Source organism: Spermophilus citellus, assembly GCF_964194105.1.
Source record: "Spermophilus citellus genome assembly, chromosome: 4".
In the NCBI taxonomy this organism is placed as follows: domain Eukaryota; kingdom Metazoa; phylum Chordata; class Mammalia; order Rodentia; family Sciuridae; genus Spermophilus; species Spermophilus citellus.
The window spans coordinates 129,321,883-129,345,903 of NC_138185.1; the positions used below are offsets into that span (position 1 = coordinate 129,321,883).

At 35.3% G+C, this 24,021-nt stretch overlaps 1 protein-coding gene across 5 annotated transcripts in view; it reads right to left on the reverse strand.

Moving 5' to 3' along the window:
• The window catches only part of USP8 (ubiquitin specific peptidase 8), a 55,404-nt gene extending 42,610 nt beyond the window's left edge, over nucleotides 1–12,794 (reverse strand). For 4 of the 5 annotated variants that reach the window (XR_014021756.1, XM_081292683.1, XM_081292685.1 and 1 more), the window contains exons 1-3: nucleotides 12,644–12,794; nucleotides 2,772–2,940; nucleotides 921–1,065 (exon numbers count right to left, since the gene is read on the reverse strand). Coding sequence is in view for 3 of the 5 variants with exons in the window: in XM_081292683.1 (XP_081148809.1) it covers nucleotides 921–1,065; nucleotides 2,772–2,875 (249 nt within the window). In the remaining 2 variants the exon portion in view is untranslated. Of the gene's footprint in view, nucleotides 1–920; nucleotides 1,066–2,771; nucleotides 2,941–12,643 lie in introns of those variants that run through there. The other variant, XM_081292684.1, reaches the window with a different exon arrangement.
• Nucleotides 12,795–24,021: the final 11,227 nt, after the last annotated feature.

Below are 24,021 nucleotides of genomic sequence, written 5' to 3' on the forward strand. Positions count from 1 at the left end.
AAATAAAAATCTGAATATTAAGAATAGCTTCTTAACTGTTAGTAAATCTATAGACACCCCTTTGCTACTATTATGTGAGAGCAAAATCATTCCTAAGATGAAACCAGGGCTGGGGATGTAGCTACATGGTAGAGCACTTGCCTAGCATGCTTAAGGCCTTGGGTATAATCCCCAGCAGGAAGAGAAAGGAGAAAAAAGTGGAAACCAATACAACATACTTCCTCTTTCTTAATATGACCTCTACATTCTTTACCTGTTTCTAGTACAATTAAAAATGAAACCATTTTCTCCATCAACACCTATGCTAGTCTTCATTTACATTGCCTCCATCCTCCATCACTACCCATGGCTTCAACAAATGAAAAGTCAACACCTATTCAATAAATCAAGAACAGAACATAATTTAAAATTAAAGCGTTTTAGAAGTGATCAGTATTAATGTTATAAGCTGAGATCTAATTTAACACATGAGTAAACTCAATTCTTCCACTTCCACCTGACCTGCCAAAAATTTATTAAAACAGAAAGCAGATTATGAGTCTATATATTGCTATAAACTTGTACTAATCCAAGGTAAAATAAAAGTGCATGCATATGGGAATGCACATGTATGTACATACATATATATTTAAAAATAATAAAACATATCTTTAGTTTGCTTTTTCTATCAATATAAGAGTTGGAACTTGATGTTGTATAATGTGATCTAAATTTTGTTGTTAGGCTAGGGATGCAGCTTATTGGTACAGCACCTGCTTAGCATGACTGAGGACCTGGATTCAATCCCCAGCACCACAAGGTGAAAAATAAAAAGAGGCGGCGGAAAGGAAAAGAAATATCATTGTTATTAAAACCTTTAGGGGAAATCCATCATTCCATTATGCAAAAACAGCAAATAAAAATGCAAAAATAAAAGGTACCTGCTGTTGCTTGAAATCAGGTCTTTTTTTGATCAGATTATAAACAGACACATATTTCATATATAGAACATAAGCCCTTTCCTCATCACGATCTAATCTGCATTCTTCTGCTGCCTTGAAGATCTTCAGGGCGCTGTGTACATAACTTAAAATTAAGAGGAAAAATAATTAAAATACTTGACATTTGGGAAAAAAAATTATAGGTCATATATAAATTCACAGATAACCTTGATAGAGTAAATTTCATGATTTAGGTTGAACTACTTCAATTGGTACATAGTTAGGTATGTTTGGATGTAACCATCTTAAACCACTTCCTCTGGGGTACGGGTGATCTCAGATATAAGTCAGACACTGCCAGAAAGGAATGACCCATTTTAGGTCCTATTTCAAAAATCCTTCTGTCCTTCAGCTTTGAGAAAGCTTAAAAGTGGCTTTATATTTCCCACTGTTTCCTAATAGAAAGTTACATACAGGAGTTAAATAGAACTGCTTTCCTTGTCATCCATCAATACTGCCAACTTAGCCCCTAAGAAATAATTCACAATCCCTCTTAATCTTCCCCAAAAAGGTTATCTTAAAAAAAAATTTTAAAAATAATCCCATTTTTGTCTTGGTAACATTTAGAAATTTCAGTTCATTTGGGGATTTTTCTCTCCTGATCTTTTTTTAAGCGTTTTTACCTTTCTCTTGTAATTTTTGATGTTTTGTTTTCTTCCCATCTTCAATTTATTTCCCTTAAAAAAATGACTCATTAAGATGTCCCTGTGCATTCATAGGTTTCCATGGACATCTATTTATTGGTCCATTTGAGATCATACATATCAATATTGAGACCCTCCTATGTATCTTGTCATGAAGCACCTATTTTCCCCCTTAATTTATAAAGTCTGCTTTCCCAAAATATGGGGAATATGGTGTCTAGATCCACTTTGCTTTTGAAAAACTCATTTTTGATTCTATAATAATGTGGTTACTTATTTATCTCTTAATCTCCTTTGTTGGTCAAAATAAATTCAGAATAAAAGTTCTGTTATTGTCTTCTGTCCCTTAACAGAGATATAACTAACTGGTTTACAATTTTATTGATATATCATTTTTAGCAAAATTAGATTTCCAGTAAATACTGAAATAACCAGATGACTATTATATTTTATTCATGCCAGATTCTGTAATCTCTATCAAGAAGGCATCATCTCTAGCCCTGCCTCTGCAGGTAGATGGATCCTCAAAAACAAAAATACATAGAATAAATCATTAAGTTAAAAGCCAAGGTTGAACTGACACAAGATAATACCTTACTGAATAGTGAACAAAAACTACCTATTACTTCTCTTTTGATCAAAGAAAGATTATGCTAGCATCATAACTCACATGTGTAGTAACAAGAATAAACATCATTTTTACAATGTTTCATGAAAAGACAATGGTTTATAAAACCCTCAATATTCTTTGTCTCTTAAACATATGATCTACTATACATACTGTCCAGAAAGCAGTTATTATGCATATAAGCAGAACATATACATAATATGTGAAGATAAAGTTAAGAACTTCTCTAAAGTCTTATTGTATTCATGTGATGGTATTATTTTTCAAATAAACTTTAAATTGACTATTCATCTAACTTGAATAAGGAAATGAACTAAAATTAATATGATTCAGGGGCTGGGGATGTGGCTCAAGCAGTAGCGCGCTCGCCTGGCATGCGTGCGGCCCGGGTTCGATCCTCAGCACCACATACAAACAAAGATGTTGTGTTTGCCAAAAACTAAAAAATAAATATTAAAAAATAATAATAAAATAAAATAAAATTAATATGATTCAATCAAACTAGCAGAGGATACATACCTCTTAGTGCTTATTTTCTCTGGTTTAACTTCTGTCTTCTTATTGAGGTCTTTTAGTGAAGAACTGAGGTAGAGTTCCTTAGGAACTGAAGCTACAGCAGGCATGATGAATAATCTTTACTTATCCACTTTTACAATGGGTGGTGTATTTAATGAAAAATAGTTGTTTCCTGAAACAAAACAAATAATTCCACTAATTTTCCCCACTCACAATAGAGCAAAAGAGCAGTTAAAAAACTCTTGGGCTGGGTGTATGGCTCAGTAGTAGACACTTGCCTAGCATGGGCAAGGTCTTAGGTTCTTAGGTTCAAACCTATGTATAAGTAAGCAAACAAAACAAATCAACAGAAAGCTTCTAAACTGTATTCTTTGCAAACAGTTAATTTTAAATGATCTTGAATATCTATTTGGGGAGTTCAAAAACATAAGGTATAAATAAACAATTTTTTTTCAAATTTTCATTAAATGAATTATTTGTATCATTTTGCATTATTAGGAAATTTAGCTGTTAAATTAACCAGCAGTAAGAAGAATAAGAGCTTTTCAGTTTCTTCTATTAAGACTACATTAATGTACAGATCACAAGTAGAGGAAATTTTCATCCAGAAATACTTTTTTCTCACTGATAATATCAGGTTATTAAAAAAAAAAAAGCAAGTTGTAGGCAAGGCCATATTATACAGAGCTAGGAAAAAAAGAACATGTTTATTTCTACCAGAAAACATTAATGTACTCTAGTATGCTCTGGCAAATTCTGAACAGGAAGATAGAGCAGGTAGTAAAAAATGAAGATAAGAGGAAGAATGGCTAGGTATGTATCAATTTATCAATTAAGTTGTGATATGTGTGTACGCATAGCAGGTATGCTTGCAGATGGGGCAGATCAGGGGAGCTCGCCAAATGGGGATTCTTGGCAAGACCGTATGTGTGACCAAACAAAAACTTCAAGGACCCAAATAACTTTATACAAAAATTAATGTTAAAGATAAAGCATAAGCAGCAATATAATACAATATACTATGATATCAAACTATGGAGTTATAAATAATGTACTATAAGTACAAATAATGTAATATAAGAAAAATTAAGAGAAAAAATTAAGTATGACTACAGACTACAGAGATCTTGGAAGTGATCACAAAAGAGAAAGCAGTTGATATACCGATGATAGTAAGCTTCCAATAGAGGTAAGGAACAATATGAGGAAAGAGTTAAGAAAGTAAAACATATCTTTAGAAATTAGCTGTTACAGAGAATGAACAAGATCTACTAAGCAGCAAAACCTGAAAAAATAGTCTTGAAACAGATTTTTTTAAAAAGACCTTGAATGTCACACTGAAGCATTTGCTTTGTTCTTTGAAGGTAATGAAGAGCCACAAAAAGATCTTGAAGAGAGTTATGCTATCCAAATTAACAAAGAGTACAAAATTAGGCTTAAGAGACTGGAAATAGGAAAAACACTAGTTATCTATTACAATGATCCTAGGCAAAGATGATAAAGGTCAGAACTAGGGCAGCTGAGATGGAATGGGAGGCAGCAGATACAAGAAACACTGCAAAGGTATAATGACAGAACTTGGCAAAATGATTAGACATAAGGAAGAAAAGTACAGGGATAACATTATGATGTCACCAAGGGTTTTGGCAAGAGCTTCTAGGAGAAAAATTATACTTTTTAAGCTGCCTTTTCTGTCCTTATTTGATTTTTGAGAAGAGTTCAACAATGTTCTCCAAAGTCCAAAGAACCAGTTGCTTCTATTTTTATTTACAAAATTGTATATGTTATACCGTGGAATTACGATGCTGGTGTTAAAAATACTTCCAGCATTGTTTTAATTGCTCTTTCACTTCCACAAGCACATGTTAATGCAGAAGTCAAACAGAGGGTAAGGGTTTTTTTTTCCTTAATCAAATGAGAAAGCAAAGAAACATATCCAACCTAAACATAATTATTATGTTTTTTATGTCATCTGCATTTTGCCATTAAAGAAAACTCAATATGAACTGACATAAATAAATCAATGCCAAAATAACTAAATGAATTTCCTTATTTTGGTTGCAATAGTTTAAAACAAAGAAAAAAGCAGTAGCAACAATGGCAAGCCAACTGATTCCTATTCAAGAATACATGTTTATGGGGCTGGGGATGTGGCTCAAGTGGTAGCACGCTCGCCTGGCGTGCGTGCGGCCCGGGTTCGATCCTCAGCACCACATACCAACAAAGATGTTGTGTCCGCGAGAACTAAAAAATAAATATTAAAAATTCTCTCTCTCTCTCACTCTCTCTCCTCTCTCTCAAAAAAAAAAAAAGAATACATGTTCATTAGCTACGGATGTTAATTTATGGACTCTGTTTGGATCTAGAACAAACTAAATATAATAATATAACCCAGTAACACTATGTTATGCTTCAAAAAATCACAAATTTAAAGAAAATAAGTATATATAAGAAAAAATTCTTTTAAAAACAAAAAATATTAGAGATGTGTAAATCTAACAAAGATTAAGAACTCCAGCATTAGTCTAAAAGCAAGATCCTGACAACACTGAATCTTTCCACAGACAGATGGTAGATTACATGACTTGAACCACAAAATAATGATTAAAAAGTCTTCTCTAAAAAAAAATAAAAGTGAAAATTGAGGTTCACAGTCACTAAATTGGTCCTGATATCCTAACTGGGGCTTTACAACAGCCACTGTCAAGGTCTCAGTAACAATAAGAGTTTTGTCTTTCTTGGTCACCCACCATCTCTCCCCATATCTGCTCTTCAGACAGTTGTACTTAGTACTCAGTACTGTTTCTTCTATCTTCTGAGACTCTGGCTATCTCTTAAATCTCATATAATCCACTCCACACTCTTCAATGCAAAATGACACAGAGAACTAAGTACTGATGAAATAACATTTTACAATAATCATGAAGTATTAAGAAGAGTCAATCCTCTCTCAAGATTTAATTACTGCTAGGAATGTGGCTCAGTGGCAGAGTGCTTGCCTAGCATGCATGAGGCACTGAGTTCGATCCTCAGGACCACATCACAATAAACAAATAAAATAAAGGCATTCTGTCCAACTACAACTACCAAAAAAAAAAAAAAAGATTTAATTACTGCTAAAACTTCTGCCATTTTCTAAGCATATACTATGTCTAGCAATGTGCTAAATGCTTGAAGGCAGTGTTTTTAAAATCCATGACATCAACTCAGGTGCAGTGACTCACACCTGTAATCCCAGTGACTCAGGAAGCTGAGGCAGAAGGATTGCCAAGTTCAAGGCCAGCCTTAGCAACTTAACAAGACTCTCAGCAACAACTTAATAAGAGCCTGTCTCAAAATAAAAAGTAAAAAGGGCTGGGATGTAGCTCAATGGTAAAAAGCATCTCTGGATTCTATCCTTGGTACCCCCCAACCACAAAATTCATGACATTGCAATTAGCATTTTAAAAATATGCAAAATAGAAATATAGGAGTATGGCACACATAGTGAAAGGTGCTGGTATCTTTAAGAGGTAGGGCCTAGTGGGCACTTCCCTTGGAAGGTATGAGGCATGAGGGACTTGTAGGACCCCAGTGAGTCCCCAGTGTACCTCTCTGGCTCCCTGTCTCACCATGTGATCTCTCCCTCTCATACCCACTCCCAACATGTCATCCACCATAATGTGATGCAGTTAGGGAGGCCTCTGCAAGGGCCAGTGCTATGCTATTTGGACTTTTTACTGCAAAACTGTGAGCTGAACAAACCTCTCTTCTTTATAAAGTATCTGGCCTCACATGTCTCATTATAGTAACAGAAAACAAACTGATACAATGTATATAAACATATGTATACAATACTGGATTAAAATATAAAATGTATTTCTTACTAGAGGTTATAATTTTTTAAAACATTCTAATCTCTCTCATTTCAGTAATGCTACTTCAAATGTCATCCAAAGACCAATGGAAAAGTATTTGTTAACACTCTTGATAAAATAGGAAGCTTGTTATAGAATGTACATCAATTAAGCACATTGACCTTTTTATAGTAGCAAGACTTTCTCACCATAGAAAACAGTGTATTGACTTACATTATAGGGCAGGCTTTTATCTTGACACTGAAGGAAAGGACTTTAAATGATTCAGACTGGCTACTTTGAATAGCACTACTCTAGGGGACATAGAGAATAGGCCTTCAGATTACATATCTCTTTGTCTAGTTGCCAAGAACAAATTAATACTCATTAATAAGTCACAAATTAATTGTTACACTATACATTGTGACTCTAGTCACTGGAAAGTCACGAGGTGAGGAAAATTCAGTATAACTAGAAAAGATAAAGCTGCTTCCAATCCAGAATGTACACTCTCATCTTTCATGCTGGCCTTTCTTCCTTCAAAAGCCATCTTAAGTTTCACTTCTCTGTCCCTGAAGGTTCCAGCTCCTGGAGTTCACTGTTTGGTCTGACCCCTAAACTGCTTATTATCTGTATTGTTCCTTCAGTGTGGTATTTGGACCAAAGGACAAGTATGCAGACATGAGGCAGAGACAGAAACTGGCCCCAAAGATAAGATTTAACTAAGAACAGAGTGAGAAAAGAGGACATTTCAAAAGAGAAACACCATGAACAAAGATACAAAATCAGAAATTAGAACAGGAGAAAAATGAGGTATACTGTAGAAATTATTGAGAAATAATCAATTGGATCAAGGGAATCCACTGATGTCTTTGTATCCCTGGCACCTACCTAGGTAGTCCTCACTGTCAACACTTAATAACTGTTAGGTAACAATAATAATTAAATTATATTAGATAAGGAGATAGTAACATTGTGAAGGACTTTTGAAGCCATCCAAAATTGTTTTACTCAGCAGGCAATAAAAGCCAGTTCTTGATGAAAAAAATATTCTCTGTGTGGTCAAATCGGAGATTATGCAAGTTGTATTCAAAACAGACAGGAACAAGGATACTATGGAAAAGAACAGCTAGAAGACTACTGCAGGAAAAAAAAAGACAAAAAGGCAGAAACACGCTTTGGTAGAATACTGATTAAAATGAGTATTGTTTTGCTTATAGACAGATAAGCTCAATATCTCCCTCCCTCTCCCCCGCCCCTTTTTTCCTCCCCTGTAAAACGTGAAGAAGGTAATGCTGTAAACAAAAATGAATAATACTGCAGGTTAAAAACTGATCCGTTTATAGCAGCATTTCTCAACCTAATAAAATTGACACTTTAAACCAGATAAAACTGTTGTGGGAGGTTGCTCTGTAGAGTGTAAGATGTTGGTAGCATCTCTCCTCTTCCCATTAAAGCCAATACCCAAAAGTCTCTGGACACTGCTAAACATCCCCTGAGGTACATTACTCCCAAGAAAGAACCACTGATTTACAGGAAAGTACATAATGATAAAGAGAATAGTGTCTAAAGAAAGATGGCTTGACACAGGTATAAATATGTAATTAATTACAAAGCAGTTGAAAGACCAGACATTAAATCTGTGTATCAACTATTAAGGCACTAATGTTAATTTTTATAATCCCAGTTATTTGGGAAATGATGAAGTAGTGACACTGAAATGAAGCTATCTAGGATTTGGTTTAGAACAATTCTATTTTCTTCATTTTTTGTGTAGTATATTTTAAAACTTCTATAGTACTTTTAAAAACATGGACATCAGCTGAGTGGACATTCCTGTAGTCCCAGCTATTCAGAAGGCTTAGGCAGGAGGATCACTTGAACCCAGGGGTGGAGGCAACCTTGGCAACATAGCAAGATCCTCATCTCAAAAAAAAAAAAAAAAAAAAAAAAAAAGAATAAAAGAATAAATACATTTTTAAAAAACAAATAAACAGACATCATATGTAGTAGTAACAAAAATCAGGAGAATAAATCATCAAGGAAATGAGCTGTTTCTATTCAGCTGACAATTTACTTGAAGGATCCAGAACTGGTGAGTCTAAAGGAAAAAATATTCAGAAAAAAAAAGCAGGAGTCATTACAATGAAGGAAAATCAGGAAAGTGCAGTATCATGGAAACCAAGGAAAGACAATTCCAAGAAAGTTTTACAGAGTTCTTAAAATACTAAGGGGGGGGGGGAAATAAGAGTGAAATAATTATCCCTAGGTCTAATCACAAACAACATAAACAAATTTAAATATAGTAAACATTTAGACATTATGGTAAACATTACTATACACGAGGTGCAATGTTGAGCACTACAAAGAATACAAAAATATAAACATATATACCGTAGAGTTTCTACCCCTTACTATGAAAGACAAGTAAATAATGGTAATGCTTAGTGCCAAAATAAAGGAACTAGCAAACCAACTCAAAATCTGTTTAGGGACCATTCCTAGAAACAAAAGATTTTCTAAATTAGATGTCTGTCTACACTTAAAACTTTAATCCATTTCTTTTATCTTCTCCTTCATTATTTGCCCATTTTTTTTTATTTAATTGTGTGTTTTTTTCTGGAAGAGGAGGTTACTGGGAATTGAACCCAGGTGCACCCTACCGCTGAATTACACCCCCAGCCTTATTAATTTTATTTTGAAACAGAGTCTAAATTGCCCAGGATGGCTTCAAACTTGCAGTCCTCCTGCCTCAGCCTCCCAAGTAGCTGAGATTACAGGTGTTTGCCACTATGCCCTGCTGCCCAATTTTTAAAAATAGCTGCAAAGTAGGTAAGTAGGGAATCATACCCCACTATGTACCAAAAAAAGGAGTGGGGGAGAACAAAAGAAAGGAAAGAAAATGATATGGCTGTTAGTCCTAGCTATACATTAAAATCACCTTGAGAACTTTTAAAAAATATTGAGGCCCAGATCCTACCCCTCAACAGTTAAGTCAGAATCTTCAGGGAGGGGCTCTACACATAGATATTATAAAAAAGCTCCCCGGGTGAATTCTAATGTTCAGCCAAGACTAAGAACCATGAACATAAAGAAAAGATAGCAACAAATATTTCTAGAAGCAACAATAGGAAGATGACAACTTATTTCCAACTGAAATCAGCATCTTAAATCATATACTCTCCAACCTAATAAAAGAATGAAATCCTTTTCATTTAAAGATTCTGTATTGAGAAATTAAAAATAAGAGCTCCAGGAGTCCTACGCCTATAACTTTTTTCAGACTGAGTTATTTTGAAAATAGCATTACAATATGTAACAATTTCATTTCACTATAATAGAAAGACATGTATATTTGCTCATTATTGGTGTGTTCCAGAGAGTTCAGTCTTACAAAAAACTAAAGTGTACTGTGTTAGTCAAGAAATGAGACTTAGTTAACATTGACTTAACTCACTGTATATTAGTACTGTTTCACTTGAATTAGTATGATTTTAAGTACAGAATTCCTAATACGTTTAATATAAAATTTTACCATTTACCACTAATACATTTAATACTAAGGGAATGCTGTAGGTCTTAGTTTTATTTTCCATTCATTAATCGCATGTTGTTTAGTAAATTCCTTAAATTCCCCTAACCCACACACCACTACATTTCCAGTTTACTTGTATCTGCAAAATGAAATAAAAACAATCTCTCCGCTTCTATAGGATTGCCATCTGTATTGAGTTAAAATATATATAGAAAATTTTCTCTGAAAATTTTTAATATGCCATAAAGATATAAAGCACCATGATGAAAGAAATTAAAAGTGTACCTTATTCTTCATTGACTATAGAAATCTAAATATAAGTCCAATACAACCTTGTCATCAAAATTACAGTGAGCTAAATGAAGATGGCCACAAATTCTTTGGTATTTTTTGCTTCAAAAGGTAGGCATCTGGCTGTGGGTATAACTTAGTAATATAGTGCTTGCCTATTAAGTGCAATGCCCTGGGTTCCCCAGCAACACCAAGGGGGGAAAAAAAAAAGGCAGGCATGTGGGGAGTCTATCTTCTGATGGGGACACAGCTCTTTGGTTGCTTTAACTAGTAGAGTATATTGGAAATACTGCTGTGACAATTTCTAGGTCCAGGCTTTTAAGATATTAGCAGCTTATTCTTCCTGTGTCTTCAAACATGTATTCTTGGACTCCAGCAATCATGCTGTAAGAGGTTCAAGACACACTAAGAAGTTATGTGTAGGCACACCAGTTGAACTCCCAACCAACATCAATTGCCATCCATGTGAGTGAGCCAGGAATCCAGTTGAGATTTCAGGTTAACTCCAACCCTAGCAACTTATTTGACTAAAAATTCATGAAACCCTAAGTGAGAATAACCTAAGGCCAGTCAGCCACAAAAAACATGAGAGATACTAAATTGTAGTTTTAAGCTACTGTTTTTGAGTGACTTATGATGCAGCAAAAGGCACCTGGAATAATAGTGAAACTTCTTCCTTTTTTTACTGAAACAGGGTCTCATTTTTTTGTCCAGGGTGGCCTTGAATCTTGTAGCTAGAACATAAAATACATTTTTTTCAAATGTTTCCTTAATTATATTTAATTTTATTAGCAACTAATATTTGAATGGGCTCTTTTCCTTTGACTTCTACAAAAATGACTGCATTTTCATACAGAAAACCACATAATAAAGTCAAATGCTAGATATTTTATTTAAAAAATTTGATAGGCTGACTTTCTTTTTCAAGTATCTTGCTTTAAGAAGTCATTTTGGTTCTTTCCCACTATGTACACATCAATAAACAAATGCCCATGATAATTAATAAAGTTCAAGTAAATATATTTTAAAATGTTTTTCAAAGCACCTTTAAAATATTTTTGTTTTTCTTATGCAGTTTTCCCAAATAAAATACATGTCCATGTAAAATTCTATTAATGACAGATGTGTGGCAGGATTCTTACTAATTTTAAAGATACACGTAATGTGTCACAAGAAGAGGAATACATTATTTCACGCAGCCATACCAGTTCGATAAAAATATACAACAACTGCCATCACCTTATTGTAATGATGAGAAACTATCATGAATGACACTCAACAGTGAATCTTAAACAGACTCAGATGAAATGAAAAATTTGCTTACACTGCAAAGCCGCAGAACAAGTCTACAAAAGGAACACTTCTTAACAATTATCACTTGGCATCTTTAATGCAGAGCAAGATATATACAGAAATAAGGATGCTCTGCAGCTTCAAAAAAAAAAAAAAAAGAGTAAACCTTTTCTAGTAGACATCTCTTTGATCTGAAACCCTTAAAGCACTTAACAAATATTAAATTCCTGAGGCTCTACAACACCTCTGAGAGTCAGGTAAATATTTTGTGAGTGATTAAGTGACTTATTCAAGGTCACAAGGATAAACTGGAGGAAATAAACCCAGGAGTGTAGTCTGCAGCTTTAGGTATAAATACATAACTGCAATCCAGGATTCTAATAATTTCCTCAGTACAGTAGAGGTGAAATTAACTTGTCCGTGACACAATCTAGGATATTAGGTATATTTTCTAAAGAAATCCTTCTGCTAGAGGAAGTCAGTTTTAACTCTGATTAGCTTATTAAACTCATGCTTTCACTTCACTAAAACCAAGTGTGGCTGGGGCACAGGAAGAATTTGTAAACTGTCAGGGGTTGTAGTAAGGCCTGGGATTGTAGATACACAGAAAAAAAAAAAAAATCAGAAAACGGAGTAATGAGGAAAGAGGTCAAAATTGGGTCTTAGTGTTCATGCGAAAGAAGAAATGGTCAAGGCCACTTTCTGAGACCGGAAAACCACACGAAACTTTCTGGACAACCTAGGTGGGCAGCTGGAAATGTTAGAGGTTGGGCCTTTCCTCTACCAGCCAGTTCTTGGGGTCGTCCCATCTCCGCGGGCAGGGCTAATCTCCCTGGTGACCAACAGCTGGTGGAAGGGTAGAAGGTTCACCGAGGACGAATCCCCATGAAACAAAGGCCAGAGACCTGACCTGCACTCACCGTAGCGCCGGGCGTACTTCACGAACGCCGGCCTCCCTGCCACAGGCCCATCTCCCAACAAACCGAGGAGAACTAGCCTTTGCTATCCCGACGGAAACCAGCCCAGCTCATCCCCTTTTCCCGATTTGCATTGCGTGGCGACGCGTCGCGTCCCTAAACGTCACGGTGGGGCGGAGCTTAGCGTGCGTGGCCGTGGCTCCTCCCTTCCCCCCGCCCCGCCTCTGCCAGTGAGGCCCGCGCTGGAGGGCGCGGAAGCACTCCAGGCATTCTGGGTCTTGAACGTCAGCGTACGCCCTCAACGGCATCGGCACACCCGGTTTCCAGGAATTCGCCCTAATGTCACTTCTCATCTTGGGTCTTGCCGCGAACGAAGCTGTGTTCTTGCATCTTTACGAATTTTTCTCAGTTTGAAAATTAGAAAAAAAATAGAAAGGGGGATTTGAATCACCCGAAATTTTGGCTAAACATTCCCGAAGCCAAGCTGTGATGGGAGAAGAACAGGCTTGATCCTAAAACCCTGTCCTGTACGCACTTAAGTCACTTAAATGCCCGGTCTTAAAAAAACAAAAGAGTTCTTAACTTTCTGACCGAGATAACTGCAGAAAAAGGTGATTGGATCCTCCGATTATCTGTTAACATAAAGTTGCTTGAAATGGACCCGCTGGCAGTGGTCACTAAGTTCCCCAGCCAGGTGTCCCAAGATGGGAAATCTGGAAGAAGAAGTCTACTAAATGTCTTTAGTGAAACCGTCCTAGATATGTGTTCAAAAACAGTAACGAATAAATAGAAGCACCCAGACCAACAGTGTTTCACATATAATAGTCTTTCAATAAATGTTAATTTTCTTTACAATGAAATACATGCAAAAATATATTTCTGTCTCTCTTTTTAAAACCTAAGCTATACACTACTTGCCCCAAACATGCAAGACTTATGATCATAAGAAATAAACAGTAATACCTGGGACTGGTGAATAAACAAAGTCTTAGATATTTGATAACTAAGTGAAAACATGCACTTGTCTTTTGAGGGTGGGTCTTAAAATAAGGTTCCCCACCACTCTGTTGAATACTTCTTGGATTTAGATAAGCAAAGAAAAATCTAGATCTGAGTTTGAAAGTAGATAGCAAACAAAAATTTGGAATGCCCTGATAATCTGAGGGTGAGGATGGCAGGAATGTGAGGCGAAAAAGGAAGAGAAGCTATTAGAGTGAATAAATCAATAGGAAAGGATCCCAGAAACATTCAATAAATAGGACTCTAATAATCACCTACAGTTATTTCTGTTGCTTTGATGTAAATGCTGAAATTACCCCCAGTAAGTGGAATTCCCCCACTTCCCTAAAACCTCAGTCAAATTTGATAAAATACAAGTTACTTGCTGAGGTTTTGAGAAAACAGGAAAAGGTCCACATGTGTGTGGGTCAACACGTGTAAAACAGAAACCAGGCACCAGATAGATAAGATGACTCCAAAACTGAGCTTAGGTAATGAAAGTAGAAAGAACAAGAATATTATTAAGTAATTCAAAGAAATCTCAGAGTGGGCTTTGAACATGTCATTTGTGGAATAAGCATTCTTAAGAAACAAGGTTACCTAGATGAAACTGTGCTAATTGAGTTTAATTATAGAACCCAGATCTTTTTCAAATATGTATTGTAACAATCCAGACAACAGTGTCTATGGCACCTAAAGTCTAAGTGGTCACTGACTGTTCAAAAAATATGGTCTGTATATTGATCATTGCTTTCCTTCACTAGTCCAAAGCTGGTTCATCCTTCATTCATTTAACACACATTTACTTAGTGTGTGTTCTATCCAGGCATTGTTTTAAATTGACAATATAAAATCCTTGGTCAACAAAAGAGCTAACTTGCATTTTAGTGGGGGACACATAATTAACAAATTGCATACATATCGTGTTGAGTTAAGTACTAGCCAGGCACAGGGGCACATGCCTGTAATCCCAGCAGTTTGGGAGACTGAGGCAGGAGGATTATGAGTTCAAAGCCAGCCTCAGCAAAAGTGAGGTGCTAAACAACTCAGTGAGATTCTGTTTCTAAACAAAATACAGAATAGGGCTGGAAATGTGGCTCAGTGGTTGAGTGCCCCTGAGTTCAATCCCAGGTACCCCCCCCCCACACAAAAAAGAGTTAAGTACTAAAAATAAAAATAAACCAGTCTAAAGGGCCCTTAAGGACAGTAGTGTTTTTGATGGAATTGTCAATGAAGGCCCCACTGAAAAAGTGATATTTCTATAGAACCTTGGGTAAGAAAGGGAACAAGCCATGGATACATGTGAGACAAGAGCTTTCAAGAAGTGAGGCAGAGGGCTGGGGATGTGGCTCAGGCGGTGGCGTGCTCGCCTGGCGTGCGTGGGGCCCGGGTTGGATCCTCAGCACCACATACAAAGATGTGTCCGCTAAAAAACCAAAAAATAAATATTAAAATTCTCTCTCTCTCTCTCTCTCTCTCTCAAAAAAAAAAAAAAAAAAAAAAAGAAGAAGTGAGGCAGAAGAAGTTGGGTATGCAGGAGGAACAGCACAGAAGCCATAGTTCTGGCACAGAGAGATCATGATAGGAGAAGATCTCAGAGGAGTTGGGAGTGAGTGGAGTACAGACTATATAGGAACTTTTAGGTGACTAAAACATGTTTATTAAGAATAACATATTCTAGGGCTGGGGATGTGGCTCAAGCGGTAACGCGCTCGCCTGGCATGCACGGGGCGCTGGGTTCAATCCTCAGCACCACATAAAAATAAAATAAAGTTGTGTATACACCGAAAAATGAAAAATAAATATTAAAAACTTCTCTCTCTTTAAAAAAAGAATAACATATTCTATATATTGTGTTCACCTACAACTAAAAATAATTAAATTTTAAAAAGAATAACATAAGTGATTCACATTGTAATAGTTTAAGAAAATTAACTTTTATTTGTGTATACAATTTACATTATATACACATTTTCACTTCAATTTTTTTTAGCCAAAGCATAAGTATCCTGTGATTATTTTAACTAAACAATTTTTCTGATTTTTTTCGGTTTTTATTTCCTAAAACCATAATGACTATCAATATTAAAAAACTTCCATTTTTTCTACAGTACTGGGATTGAACTCAAGGGTGCTCTACCACTGAACTACATACCCAGCCCTTTGTAATTTTTATTTTGTATTTTATTTTATTTGTAAATTGCTGAAGCTGGCCTCAAACTTGTGATTTCCTCCTTTAGCCTCCCGAATTTCTGGATACAGTAGTGTACCACCATGATTGGCTCAGACAAATTAATTTAACAGAGTTTATTTAAGTTTATTTTGAGTATTCATGAATCAGGTAATACTCAAAAGGATTCATGAATCAGGTAATACTCAAAATCAGAACAGATTCAAAGAGCTCCATTTCAACAACATAAGCAGTGTGCTTTTGTAGGCTGAACATGGAAATAAAGAAAATAACTTATTTTATTGGCTACAGACATTTACTTCTTTTGGGTATGATTTGGTGGAAAGTTCCTAGTTATAGAACTAACAGCTAGTTGGCTTTTGGTGATTGGCTGAAGGTCTATTTAGATTATTTCCCCCCCCCCTAATTTAATTAATTACAAGGAATAACTCTAAGTTAAATTTTGGCTTGCTTGTGTTAGGGTGCTGAAACAACCCCAAGCTAAAGGACTTCTGTCTACTTTGTTTTAATACCACATTGGGCCAGTTGTGTGACCCATCAAACATTTTATCTTTAGGGGCTGCATCACCAGGTAAATAAATGGTGGCTAGCTGGGCTCTTCACCTGGATGTCAAGCCCCAAGGTTAAGAAATTGCCATTCTTCATGAGGGTTCTTTTCAGCCATTATTTTAACTGAACTTGTGAAAAAAAATCTATAAAATCACTAGTTAGGGTAGCACGAGTTCTACTTTTTAATGTAAAGTTATATTTCTAATTGGCTTAAACTTACCTCAATAATGTTTTAGAGATGCCCCTAATTCAATGATTTCAGGAGTTAATGAACAACTATATTGACCTTCTCATCCATTCATGATATAACAGACTTAGGTCTTTTTTCTTCTGCCTGTTTTTTAAAAAATCTAGATTGAAGAGTTCTAATGTGGTTATGAAGTTCTTCAGGGGTTCCTCATTCCAATGATTACTTTGCCTTCTTCTGGATCTTCTCTGCTTCCATTAGATTTTCCTCACAGATATAATATTCAAAATACAATGAAACAAATGAAGATGGACATTGTTTTATTTTATTTTATTTTTTTAGAGGGGAGAGAGAGAGAGAGAGAGAGAGAGAGAGAGAGAGAGAGAGAGAGAATTTTTAATATTTATTTTTTAGTTCTCGGTGGACACAACATCTTTGTTGGTATGTGGTACTGAGGATCGAACCCGGGTCGCACGCATGCCAGGCGAGCGCGCTACCGCTTGAGCCACATCCCCAGCCCCATTGTTTTATTCCAATAAAAGAAAGTTTACAGTTTGGTGACAATATCACAAATTTTTCTCCTACTTGACAGAAATCAAAGAATTCCTTAGCTTCTTGAGAATGGTCTCCAAATTTTGTGAAACTAAAATTAACTAGTTAAAAACATAATTCCATTCAATAGACAGACACAGGAACTGTCACACCACATTGTTGTATTGAGGTCATAGGATTAATACACATATTTACACAATTTTTATATACAAGTTGGGCATTCCTTAATCCAAAAATTGAAATCTGGAATTCTCCACAATCAAAAACTTTTTGATTGCCAACATAATGCGACAATTGAAAAATTCCACACCTAACCTCACATTATGGGGTTGCAGTTAGAACACAGGCATACTAAAAGTATTGCATAAAATTACCTTCAGACGTGTTTATTTGTACATGAAACAAATAAGCCAGGTGCAGTGGCATATGCCTTTAATCTCAGCTATTTGGTAGGCTGAGGTCAGCCTGGACAATTTAGCTAGACCCTGTCTTGAAACAAAAAATACAAAGGAGTAGGAATGTAGCTCTCTAGGTTCAATACCCAATACCAAAAAAAAAAAAAAAAAAAAAAAAAAAAGGAAGAAAGAGAAAGAAACAAATTTCACATTTACACTTGGGTCCAATCCCAAAGATATCTCATTGTATAGATGCAAGTATTCCAAAATATGAAAAATTAAACTCTGGAACACTTCTGGTCCCAAGCATTTTGGCTAAGGGATATGCTGTATTTGTAGAGAGAAAGATTAAAAAAAAAAACTATTGTTTTAATTATAAGAACATTTTAAGGAAGTATCTAATTTAAAGAAAATACTTCTTCAAGACAGAATTCTGAAAAAAAACTCACCAATTTACTTTCATTTATATGACTCTTAATGACCTATAATGTCATCTATGGGAATAAGAATGCAATCTTTTTTTCTCCCATGCTGGGATCAAACCCACACCTTGCACATGTTAACCAATCGCTCTACCACTGAAATACACTCCCAGCCATCTTTTTATTTTCTGTTTTATTTTTGAGACAGGGTCTTGCTAAGTTGTTTAAGCTGGGCAAACCTCCTGCCTCAACCTTCTAATGTAGCTGGGATTATAGGTGTGTGCTACTATCCCTAGCTACAAATGCAAGTTGAGGGTTTTTTTTTTTTTAATTTTTTCCAAGTCACTTGTAAACAAATTAACTGATACATGACTAATAAGTTTCACACTTCAGTATTATCAAGAAATACATGGCTTGAACAAACATCACAACACATAGCGTAGGTCTAAAACAAAAACTTACAGACTCAGGGATAGCAGAACACAAGGATCCCCCAGTCTCTCACTGATTATGGAGAGCTCTGTTTTCCCCTGGTACAATGAGGTATACCTTGGGAAGTGTTCCAGGAGAGGGGCCTCTGGATTCCTTGCCATTTTATATATTCATGGAGGAGTTGGGTGGAATCAGGGATCGCCCAGCTGGTTTGGAAAAGTTTGAGCTTTTGGGGGGGTTTTAAATTCTCAGTTTATGAAACAAGCTTTTGACATCAATCACCTGGGGAGGCTTCCTTACCTACCCTGGTTATTACCTGAGGCTTCACAGCCTCCCTGCTGAGCCAGTTCATTGCTAGTCTGCCTGATGACAGCAACAGTGCCCAAACTAGTCAGAAGACAGATCAGTGTGTCTTTCCTCAAGTATGCATGAGACCAGCCTCATTCTTACACTCACTAGATAAAGTAAGGGAACAAAGAAGTTGCACTGTAAAGTGTCCATGCTGATTCTAAGGTCACAGACTCTTCCTGAAGAAACATTACTTCACCCAGCCACAAGAAAACATTCTCTTCAATCTACATTTATTTTTTGAATAGCTCTCTGTGAGAAATCTTGTGGAAAATTTCTGAAATTTTAACAAGATGATGAGATTCTTTATATAGTTCCTGGGGAGTATATAATCTTATCTCTGAAGTATTTTTAAGTTCTAAATCTCTCAGTATGTCATTTTATAATCTGCCAACTGCAGAGATACAATACTCAAGTCATTTATAAAAATTTTTAAATTTGTTTTAATTAATTATACATGACTGTAGAATGTATTTATGCACTTTAATATATCATATGTAGATATGATTTAAATTTTCATTTTTCTGAGTGTACATGTTGCAGAATCATATTGGTCATGCAGTCATTATATATACATACAGTAATAATGTCTGTTTCATTTTACTATATTTCCTATCCCCACATCCCCTTCCCTCCCCTCCCATCACTTCCCTCTACCTAATCTAAGGTAACGCTATTCTTCCCTAGTGCCCCATCCCCTGGCTTATTGTGAATTAGCATCTGCATATTAGAGAAAACATTCGGCCTTTGGTTTTGTAGGACTGGCTTATTTTGCTTAGCATGATATTCTCCAACTCCAACCATTTAATAGCAAATGCCATAATTTCACTCTTCTGTAAAGCTGAGTAATATTCCATTGACTATATATACCACATTTTCTTTACCCATTTATCTGTTGAGGGACACCTACTTCCATACTCTAGCTATGTGAATTGATCTTCCGTAAACATTGATGTGCCTGTGGCACTATGGTATGCTGATTTTAAGTCCTTTGGGTATAAACCAAGGAGTGGAATAGCTGGGTCAAATGGTGATTCCATTTCCAATTTTCTGAGGAATCTCCATACTGCTTTCCATAGTGGTTGCACCAATTTGCAATCCCACCAGTAATGTATGAGTGTACTTTTTCCCCACATCCTTGACAACATTTATTGTTGCTTCTATTCTTGATGATTGTCATTCTGACAGGAGTGAGATAAAGTCTTAGAGTAATTTTGATTTGCATTTCTATAATTGCTGGAGATGTTGAACATTTTTTCATATATTTGTATTTCTTCTTCTGTGAAGTGTCTGTTCAGTTCCTTAGCCCATTTATTGATTGGGTTATTTGTTTTGGGGGTGTTAAGTTTTTTGAGTTCTTTGTATATCCTAGAGATTAATGCTTTATCAGAGGCGCATGTGGTAAAGATTTTGTCCCAATATATCAGCCCTTCCTCACATTATTGATTGTTTCCTTTGCTGAGAAGAAGCTTTTTAATTTGAATCCATCCCACTTATTGATTCTTGATTTTAATTCTTGTGCTTTTGGAGTCTTGTTAAAGAAGTCAGATCCTAGGCTGACATTGTGCAAATTTGGACCTATTTTTTCTTCTATTAGATGCAGGGTCTCTCTTCTAGGGCCTAAGTCTTTGATTCACTTTGAGTTGATTTTTGTGCAAGATGAAAGATAGTTTAATTTCATTTTGCTACATATGGATTTCCAGTTTTGCCAGCACCATTTGTTGAATAGGCTATCTTTGCTCCAGTGAATGTTTTTGGCACCCTTATCTAATATGAGTTAACTGTATTTATGTGGGTTTGTCTCTGTGTCCTCTATTCTGTATCATTGGTCCACAAGTCTATTTTGGTGCCAATACCATGTTGTTTTGTTACTATAACTCTGTAGTATAGTTGAAGGTCTGGTATTGTGATGCCTCCTGCTTCACTTTTCTTGCTAAGGATTGCTTTGGCTATTCTGGGGGTCTCTTATTTTTCCAAATAAATTTTATTATTGCTTTTTCTATATCTATGAAGAATGTCATTGGGATTTTAATAGGAATTGATTAAATCTGTATAACACTTTTGGTAGTATGGCCATTTTGTCAATATTAATTCTGCCTATCCAGGAGTATAGGAGATCTTTCCATCTTCTAAGGTTTTCTTCAATTTCTTTCTTTAATGTTCTGTAATTTTCATTGTAGAGGACTTTCACCTCTTTTGTTTAATTGATTTCCAGTTTTTTTGTTTGTTTGTTTTGTTTTGAGGCTATTGAGAATGGAGTAGTTTTCTCTTTCAGTGGATTCATCGCTGACATATAGGATTGCATTTGATTAATGGGTGTTGATTTTATATCCTGCTACTTTTCTGAGTTTATTTATTAGTTCTAGAAGTTTTCTGGTGGAATTTTTTGAATCTTATAGAGTCATGTCATCAGCAAATAGTGATAGTTTGAGTTCTTCATTACCTATTTGTAGTCCCTTAATTTCTTTCTTTTGTCTAATTGCTCTGGCTGGAGTTTCAAGGATTATGTTGAATAGAAGTGGTAATAGAGGACATCCTTGTCTTGTGGGAATGCTTTCAATTTTTCTCCATTTAGAATGATGCTGGCCTTGGGTTTAGCATATATAGCTTTTACAATGTTGAGGTATGTTTCTACTATCCCTGGTTTTATGGTGTTTTGAACATGAAGGTGTGCTATATTTTGTCAAATGCTGCTTCTGCATCTATTGAGATAATCATATGATTCTTGTTTTTAAGTATATTAATATGATGAATTTTATTTATTGATTTCCATATGTTGAACCAACACTGCATCCCTGGGATGAATCCCACTTGATCACGGTGCACTATCTTTTTAATATATTTTTGTATGTGATTTGCCAGAATTTTATTGAGCATTTTCACATCTATGTTCATCAGGGGTATTGGTCTGAAGTTTTCTTTCCTTGATGTGTCTTTGTCTGGTTTTGGTATCGGGGTGATATTAGCCTCATAGAATGAGTTTGGAATGGTTCCCTTCTTTTCTATTTTATGGAATACTTTGAAGGATATTGGTGTTAATTCTTCCTTGAAAGTCTTGTAGAACTTGGCTGAGAATTCATCTGGTCCTGGGCTTTTATTGGTTGGTAGGTTTTTGATGGTGTTTTCTATTTCATTACTTGAAATTAATTGATCTGTTTAAATCAGTATGACCTCCTCATTCAGTTTGGGTAGGTCATATGTTTCTAGAAATTTGTTGATGACTTTGATATTTTCTATTTTATTAGAGTATAAATTTTCAAAATAGTTTCTAATTATCTTCTGTATTTCAGATATGTCTATTGTGGTATTTCCTTTTTCATCTTATATTTTAGTAATTTGAGTTTTCTCTCTTTTTCTGTTCGTTAGCATGGTCAGGGGTTGATCTATTTTATTTATTTTTTTAAAGAACCAACGTTTTGTTTTGTCATTTTTTAACTGTTTCTTTTGTTTCAATTTCATTAATTTCAGCTCTGATTTTAATTATTTATTGTCTTCTACTGCTTTTGATGTTGATTTATTCTTCTTTTTCTAGGGCTTTGAAATGTAGTGTTAGGTCATTTATTGACTTTTTATTCTTTTAATGAGTGCACCTCGATGCAACAAACTTTCCTCTTAGTCCTGACTTCATAGTGTCCCAGAGATTTTGATATGTTTTATCAGTGTTCCCATTTACCTCTAAGAATTTTTTAATTTCATCCTTGATTTCTTCTACTATCCATTCATCATTCAGTTGTGTATTATTTAGTCTCCATTTGTTATAGTAGCTTCTATTTTTTATTTTATCGTTGATTTCTAATTTCATTCCATTGTGGTCTGATAGAATTCAGGGTATTATTTCTGTTTTTTGTTTGTTTGTTTGTTTTGTATTTACTAAGAGTTGCTTTGTGGCATAAGATATGGTCTATTTTAGGGAAGGAGCCATGTGCTCCTGAGAAGAAAGTATATTTGCTCATTGATGGATGAAATATTCTATGTATGTCTGTTAAGTCTAAATTATTGATTGTATTATTTGGTTTTATAGCTTCCTTATTTAGTTTTTGTTTAGAAGATCTGCCCAGTAGTGAGAGAGGTGTGTTAAAGTCACCCAGTATTATTGTACTGTGGTCTATTTGACTCTTGAAATTGAGATGGGTTTGTTTGATGTACATAGATGCTCCATTGTTTGGGGCATAAATATTTATAATTGTTATGTCCTGCTTATATATACTTTCCTTAAGAAGTATGACATGTCCTTCTTTATCTCTTCTGATTAACCTTGGTTTGAAGTCTATTTTATCTGAAATGAGAATAAAAACCCCTGCTTCTTCATGCAATACATAAGTTTTTTCCCATCCTTTCACCTTCAGCCTGTTGATGTCTTTGCCAATGAGGTTAGTCTCTTGAAGACAGCATACTGTTGGGTTTTGCTTTTTAATCCAATTTGCCAGTCTATGTCATTTGATTGATGAGTTTAGGCCATTAACAATCAAGGTTATTATTGAGATATGATTTGTATTCCCTGTCATTTTGATTTATTTCTGGGTTTTGATTTGTCTTAGTTTCTCATTTGGTTAAATATCCTTTTAGTATAGGTCTTCCCTTTGCTGGTTTTCACTTTTTTTCCACTTCATCCTCATGGAATATTTTGTTGAGAATGTTCTGTAGTGTAGGCTTTCTAGTTGTGAATTCTTTTAATTTTTGTTTATCATGGAATGTTTTAATTTCATCTTCAAATCTGAAACTTAATTTTGCTGGGTATAAAATTCTTGGTTGGCATCCGTTTTCTTTCAGAGCTTGAAATATATTATTCCAGGACCTCCTAGCTTTGAGGGTCTGGGTTGAGAAATCAGTTGAGATCCAAATTGGTTTCCCCCTCTATATAATTTGATTTTTTTTTTACCTCTCACAGCCTTTAGGATTTTATATTTATTCTCTGTGTTAGTCATTCTCATTATAATGTGTCTTGGTGTGGGTCTACTGTAATTTTGTACATTTGGGGGTCCTGTAAGCTTCTTCTTTTTTTTTTTTAGAGAGAGAGAGAGAGAGAGAGAGAGAGAGAGAGAGAGAGAGAGAGAATTTTTTAATATTTATTTTTTAGCTTTCAACAGACACAACATCTTTGTTTGTATGTGGTGCTGAGGATCGAACCCAGGCTGCACACATGCTTGAGCCACATCCCCAGCCCCCCTGTAAGCTTCTTGTATTTGATTTTCCATTCCATTCTCTAGGTTTGGGAAATTTTCTGCTATTATATTATTGAAAAGATTGTGTATTCCTTTGGTTTGTATCTCTGCTCCTTCATCTATTCTGAAACTCTTAAATTTGGT